Source organism: Corticium candelabrum, chromosome 11 (genome assembly GCF_963422355.1).
Source record: "Corticium candelabrum chromosome 11, ooCorCand1.1, whole genome shotgun sequence".
In the NCBI taxonomy this organism is placed as follows: domain Eukaryota; kingdom Metazoa; phylum Porifera; class Homoscleromorpha; order Homosclerophorida; family Plakinidae; genus Corticium; species Corticium candelabrum.
The window spans coordinates 7951186-7958685 of NC_085095.1; the positions used below are offsets into that span (position 1 = coordinate 7951186).

Sequence of the window (7500 nt, forward strand, 5' to 3'; positions counted from 1 at the left end):
TTGATGAGAGTACCTGTACACCTTTGCTGATGACATAGATTAAGGAGCTGGGCTCTCCATACAGTTGCTTGACACGAGAGTATGTATCTGCAAATTGGTGTGCAATTTGTTGTAAATGCACTCTCTAGACACTGAGTTAAAAGCATTTCTGACGTCTGTTTTAAGAATTGACCAATCAGGGTTCTTTTCAGACAGACAGACAGACGGATACAGACAAACAAACAGACAGACTGACAGATAGACAGACAGATACAGACAGATAGACAAACAGACAGACAGAAAGACAGACAGACAGACAAACAGACAGACAGACAGACAGACAGACAATGTTTGAAAATATATGTATTGACAGACAGACAGACAGACAAACAGACAGACAGACAAATAAAAGGATGAATTGACACTCCAACAAACAAGCAGACATCTACTCCACCAAAGTCTAGTCTTACTTGTGCTTATCTTTCAGAGAATGTGGCACCAATATCATATACCCAGTCATGTGTGGTATCCTCACCTGCCACATTACACATACCACCATCCAATCAGAAACATACACACGCGCATGCGCACATGCACACACACACACACACACACACACACACACACACACACACACACACACTCTCTCTCTCTCTCTCACACACACACACACACACACACACACACACACACACACACACACACACATATCACCTGCAAATGATCCAATGCCTTCAAATCCTCCAGCAGCTGAGATACAGGAACATTACATGCAAACTCTGCTGCAATCTCTAAGTCCTAACATCAAACCTTAAACTAACAAAATGTACAATCACAATACACACAGACAGACCTTCCTCAGCATCTTCGCAAATCCAAGAGCCTTTGACGCTCTCTCACGAGCCTCATGAAAAAGCTGTTTACACTGCCTGCAGGCATCGATAACACGATGTCGCTTGTTTGTCATCAAACTAAGACAAATGGATGTTACTCTGAAGCCATTCTAGTTTAGTCAGCATGCATTACAGTGACGGGTCATCAGGTGAGAGATCACATATTGATGACGAGCAGCATTTGTCTAACTTGAAGCCGAGAAAGTCACCTGTCATTTCAAGAAGGCCGGACGCCATCACACTGAAAGAACAAAAACGTTTGGTGTGTGTGTGTGTACTGTGTGTGCATGTGTGTGTGTACTGTGTGTGCATGTGTGTGTGTGTGTGTGTGTGTGTGTGTGTGTGTGTGTGTGTGTGTGTGTGTGTGTGTGTGTGTGTGTGTGTGTGGTGTGTGTGCGTGTGTGTGTGTGGTTAGGCTGTGGCTTGTTTGTGTCACCAGAATCTTCGTCCAGCTTCTGCTTCTGCTCCACGTATGTACGGTGTAAGTTCCTTCACGAATTGCCATTCTTGCTCGAGAAGGTTCTTCAGGCCTTTTGATGCTTGAGTTGAGCATTGGAGCATGTTGACGTAGTTCAGAAGATATTGGAAGTAAACCTTGGGAGGAAGTAGTTGAAATGTGATGCGATGTAGTTAAAATGTATATTGTCTGTCTGTCTATCTGTCTATCTGTCTGTCTGTCCCTGGATGTTGGTAGCGTTGTCTTCTATTTTGTATTGTGCGGGAAGACGGTCGTCAGAGGGCCAAGAGAGCAGGAATTTCAAGTCGACGTGTGCGGCTTCGGCTGCTACCTTCCCAAGGAACATTGCTGCCCGTCGAGGCCCCTTTCTTTGTCATTCGTGTCCACGTGTCTTCAATGTCCTCTCCTTTGTCAGCGCTCTATTTTCACTTTCCTTCTTGTGGATTACGTCGCTGTCTGCTATCGGTCAAGGTTGTGCATGCATCTTTTCCCGCTTTCTAAGCTTAGCGTCCGCCTTCGTCTTGCAGCTGGATGGTCTCCTGTCGTCATTTCTTTGTTCCATCATCTTCTTGTGGCTTCAGTTGACGTCTGCTATCAGTCAGGGTTGTGTACGAACCTTTTTTCTGCTCTCTGAGCTCTGCGTCCGCCTTCGTCTCACAGTTGGATTGTCATTTGTCGCCTATTCTTCATCAACTCATTTTCTTGTATCAACATTTGCTCTAGATGGTTTCGTATCTGATTTTGACATTATCCAAGTCCACTAATGTTTTAAAGTATTTCGCTGTGAAGGACTGGTTCATCATAGAAGTTTAGGATATGTACAAGTAGAAGATCTGTAACAATAAAATAATCTGTCTGTCTGTCTATCTGTCTGTCATACAATCATTCCATTACTTTCTACCTCAAAGTTAGATCTGATGTAAGACCAATTGCTATTGGAGAAGTCTTTCGGCGACTTACAGCTAAGACCATCTGTCAGCAGAAGTCCTCTGATTTTTCTTCCTTCTTTTCTCCCCTACAACATGGTATTGCTACACCTGAGGGAGAGGAATTGCTCACACACCGCATTAAATTCTACTCAAAAAGAACCCTGATTGGTCAATTCTTAAAACAGACGTCAGAAATGCTTTAACTCAGTGTCTAGAGAGTGCATTTACAACAAATTGCACATCAGTTGGCAGATATATACTCTCGTGTCAAGCAACTGTATGGAGAGCTCAGCTCCTTAATCTATGTCACCAGCAAAGGTGTACAGGTACTCTCATCAAGTGAAGGGGTTCATCAAGGTGACCCTTTGAATCCGGCTCTGTTTTCTGCCACTATCCACCCTGTTCTATGTGAAGTATTGACTCAACATGATGAAGTCACTATACTTGCATATTTGGATGATGTCTATGTGGTTAGGCCAACTGAAAACCTTAAATCAGTTCTTAAAGATCTCAAATCTTCATTATTGAAAGTTGGGTTAGAAATTTGTGACAGAAAGTGTGAAATGTATTGCCCATCTGGTGAGTGTTGCAATTTTCCAACTTCTGTTCTGTTGCATATGATGGAACTATCATTTTGGGCACTCCTATAGGGAATTCAGACTTCATACAATCTCGATGCATTGATATAGCCAAATCTGATGATCATCTTTGTTCTGAACTTGTCAAGTTGAATGACAGTCAAAGCTCAATGTTGATTTTACGCCACTGTCTTCCTCGACTGAATTACCTGGCAAGACAAATATTTCCTGTTGATCTGCAAGCAGCAGCAAACATACATGATAATATGACTAGATCATCGTTTGAAAGCATTATAGGTTACAATCATCTGGATGATATCAATTGGAACAAGCAAGTTTAAAGATCAAATTTGGTGGGTTTGGATTGACACGATCAGTCAAATTTCACCAGCAGCTTTCTTATCTTCATGATGTCAAGCCATGAAAGACTTACCTGAGAGGTTTTCATCATTTTTTGATTTAGTCAACTGTCTTCAAAGCAATAAATCACTGCCAGGGTTAATCGGCTCCACTGTGGTCTCTTCCTATCAAGCTTTACAACCAATGCCCAAGCCAAACCACAAAGATGGAGAACAACAGTGTCTTGATAACTTTATCTCATATCCAAAGAAATTACAGCATCGATTATCCACAAAGATTGCCAGTGATAGTGCTACTGATATTATTATACAAGCACAGTCTGATAGAGATGCAGCACAGTGGAGATTCCAGCAAAGACGAGGGGCTGCTGCATGGCTGGATGTCATCCCCACTTCTGCTAAACACGCTTTAAAAACAAACAAATTTTCTTTAGTGTCTTACCTGAGGTTGGGAGTGGCTCTATCTTTCACCAATTGGATTAAAAAGTGTGATTGTGGTCATGATTTGGATGAATACGGATACCATCTTTAACCTGTAAATATGGGGGTGGACCTGTGTGGTCTCACAATTCAGTCTTAAATGGGTGGAGTGAGTGTCTGTCTGATCTTCACCTTCCCCATCAAACAGAACCAAGACATCAATACATCAATACTGAAGACCGTCCAGACATTACAATGTTTGATCCAAATACTGGACAGAATTTGGATCTTGATGTGTCCCTGGCTCATCCATGAAGTCAGGACATTATTAGGAGGGCTAGCAAGGAAAATGGTCATGCTGCCGTGACAAGAGAAGAAAAGAAAATGAAAAAATATTCAGAAGAGCTTGTTCCAGAAGGATATGTATCAAGATGTGTTCCTCGTTCCTCTTGTGATAGAACATTTTGGGAGGTGGGGCACAAAGGCAGAGAATTTCTTGCAGCATTTGTCACAACAGTCAGCAAATCCAGAAGCCAATTTTAATGTTTCCATGTTCATGTCGTATTGGAGAAAAAGGTTTTCTACAATTCTGCAAAGATGCAATGCCAAAGTTATCCTTAGAAAACTTTTTAAAACTGTCACCTAATCATGGTGATTTAGATAGATTATTTGATTTTGACATTCAAAGTCGAGTCCATTAGTTAATGACTTTGTTGTTTGCAAGGACTGATTTGTATTTAAAAAATCCTAGCATATGTACAAGTAGAATCTGTATAAAAATAAATTATCTGTCTGTCTGTCTGTCTATCTGTCTGTATGTCCGTCTGCATGTCTGTCTGTCAGTTTGTCTGTCTGTCCCTGGCTCTCTGTCTGTTGGTCTGTCTCTCTGTCTCTCTGTTAAACCTGAACCTCTGAATAAACATATGCTTGTTTATCTGTCTGTCTGTTCAACAATTTGATTGTCCATCTATTTGTCTGTCTGCCCATCATTCAATTCATGATTTGCCACCATGTGTACAACACCCACATATATCATAACCCTGGGCCATAACACATACCTCTAAAGTTGCTCTAAGATCAGCCTCAAACTCGTCTTTCTCACTCTCCAGCAGCTCTCTCATCACACCACCAGACTCGAGAGAAACGACACCAGCCAACATCTTCAGAAAATATTGCTTCTGCTGCACAGCAGCCTGCATGCACTCCTTATACTCAGCAATCAACTGATACATCAAACCAATCACACACTGCCATCAAAACCATAACAGAACAAGCAACAACAGACTACCTGTCGTATACATAGAGCCGACGGCTCCTTCTGTGGCTTGTGGTCTAATCTAAATCGCATACACTCATGAATCACATCGACGGGAACACACAAAAGCCGCATGAAAGGAAGCTTGAACGACGGCAATCCCATCTTGACAAACTCTTGTGTCAAACCAGCAATGCTCTTCTTCGATTGGCTGCTGCGTCGGCGTTTTTGAATACGTTGTTGTTGATGATGTTGTAGCTGGTGATTTGACTTGAAGTAGAAGCTGCCGAGCGGTGGAGAGAGAGGCGACATAGTGAGTCCTTCTTCCATCATACTCGGCAGTTGCTCATCGAATGAAACAGACCGGTTGGCATCGCGACAAACGAGAGTATTATGCGCTCGTTTGAGCGTACGATGAAGGCACTTGCTTAACCGATTCATCAACTTGCTCAGTCCCATTTGCTTCAAGCTTTTGTCGACAAACTTCCGGTACCGACTCGTCAAGCCTTCGTCCACGTCGACTTCAACAGAGGGAAAGAGATGCTCTAAAAGCTCGGGATCGTCTCGGAAAGCTTCCGCGACGGTTTCGGACTCCATCAGGTCGCATGACTGAGCTTGCTGTGTTAATATCTCCGGAGGCAACGACATTGCCTGGTAATACTGTGCAGCAGTGTCGTCAAGCAACGACTCTGATTGAATCCTCGATTGTCTGGTTGCTATATATTGTGGCTTCGACGGTTGTAAACTGAATCGACGCGCCGCCTGCATCCGTAGGAATCTCGTTTTCATACTAAACGGTCGTAGATCGACACGCACGTCCATCCACACCGTCAACAACTTGATCTTAAAGTGAAGATCTTGCATCACGTTGTACCACAGATTTAGAGATTTAATTCGTCGGTCGAACGTTTCGCTTTCAAAGAGCGGGTAATCCTTTGCGAGAGCACTGAGGTTTGGGTAATAACTCTGCGCCTTTTCTAATCGACTCATAATGGATCGGACGGATTCGAGAGCATCTAGTTGTTCGGGTGTGATGCAGCTGGCAGGATTAGGAAACTGGTCATCGGATATAAAACCTTGGAGGTTGATACTCGACGACGGTGACGCGATATCTGATTCTTGGCTTTTCTCGCTGAGCCGTCGTTGACGTTTCATTTCCATCCTGTCGTGTTGGGATTGTGGTAAGTCGATTGGCCTGCTGGTTGACCGACTGTTTTGTAATGCATCGGGATCTGAATCCATTAGTTGCTCGAGTTGAGATGATGATGGAGGAGAAGCTACTTCGTTGTTTACCCTCGGTGCTTTCAATGCTACATCATCACCATCTGTGTGTAGCCCGTTGTGTGACACACAACGTTCGTCGGTATCGTTTGACACGCCATTTTGTCCCTCATGATTATCACCGTCCGATGTGTTCAACACACTCGATTCAACACACAAATTCTCTTGATTTCCAGAATCAACTGCATGAAGTGGCACTGATTGTGACGGCGTATTTTGTGATTTTTTCACTGTAAAAGACATGATGTCGTTCAATACGCTTCCGACGTTGAACCGAACCTCCGACAGAAACGTGGACTCTGCCTCGAGCGAACGACAATCCAAATACGCCTGCAATTCCAACCACAAAGAGTCGGAAAGCTCTCGATGCTGCGGACTACTAACCGACAAAACCGGCTGCGACATGTGTCTCTGTGTCACACCCACTTGATTACCCACACTCTGCTCTCTCTGTCTCTGTCTCTGTGTGCCCATCTTGATCAGCCTCGAAAACGTCCGAAAGAATTCCGCACGAGCATCAAGCTGCTGCTTCAGACTCCCTCCTTCCGACCTCATCTCATCCTCCACACCCTCACCATCCTGACTATTACCGTCACTCTTCACCGATTCTCTCCTCGACGACGAGCCCGACGTTTTCACTGACTCGCAATCTCTCATCCCACTTTCCATCATATTCGCCCCATTCTCCTCTCCTGACACAAACTGGCTCAACTCCGACAAGCTCGTTAGATCGGCTATCGTATATCTCTGTCGCTCGGCTAGTTTCGCTTCTCGTTTCTTCTTCCTTTCGATTGCTTTCGACTCTGACACGCTCACTGTGTGTCGTCTGCTCGACTCGACGTCACCACCGGAAGAGATGGTCTCTGGTTGATCAACGGAGACCTTTCTTTGCTTGGAAGTGCGATGAGAGGCTGCCTTTCTGGCGGCTGCTTTTGCTGTTTTCATTAATCTGCCGCTGCGAGGTGGCGTGTTGCTGTATTCGGGCGTCTCGTCGTCAAGGTAGTAGTCGTAAGACGCTTCGACGTCGTTTTCGTGTTCGTCGACATCTGCTGCGTCGTCTGCTGCCGCTGCATCGCTTGCTGACATGACAGATGAAAAATTCGAGAAACACAATTGTGATGTCCCGTATGTCATTGCGCTAACATGTTGCCGCATTCCAAGGCTAAATATTTAATTAAGTTAAGTAAAAATTTATTTAAAACTAAAAAAATAATTGGTTGTTCACATTTTAATAATAAACTTTAATACTGTTATACAAATTGTCCCGCTTGTTTATAAAACTTAATATCAATTTATAAAAATTAAGTTATTTAATATGATTAAATTAATTATTTATTTTAAATTAAATT

The 7500-nt window shown here is 43.4% G+C and overlaps 1 protein-coding gene across 2 annotated transcripts in view; it reads right to left on the minus strand.

The window, feature by feature from the left end:
• LOC134186648 (mitogen-activated protein kinase kinase kinase 4-like) overlaps positions 1 to 7126 on the minus strand; it is a 16599-nt gene extending 9473 nt beyond the window's left edge. For both annotated transcript variants that reach the window (XM_062654653.1, XM_062654652.1), the window contains exons 1-7: positions 4904 to 7126; positions 4674 to 4838; positions 1309 to 1466; positions 1006 to 1113; positions 833 to 950; positions 694 to 777; positions 450 to 514 (exon numbers count right to left, since the gene is read on the minus strand). In XM_062654653.1, the coding sequence (XP_062510637.1) occupies positions 450 to 514; positions 694 to 777; positions 833 to 950; positions 1006 to 1113; positions 1309 to 1466; positions 4674 to 4838; positions 4904 to 7096 (2891 nt within the window). In that variant the 5' untranslated portion in view covers positions 7097 to 7126. The remainder of the gene's footprint in view (positions 1 to 449; positions 515 to 693; positions 778 to 832; positions 951 to 1005; positions 1114 to 1308; positions 1467 to 4673; positions 4839 to 4903) is intronic.
• Positions 7127 to 7500: the final 374 nt, after the last annotated feature.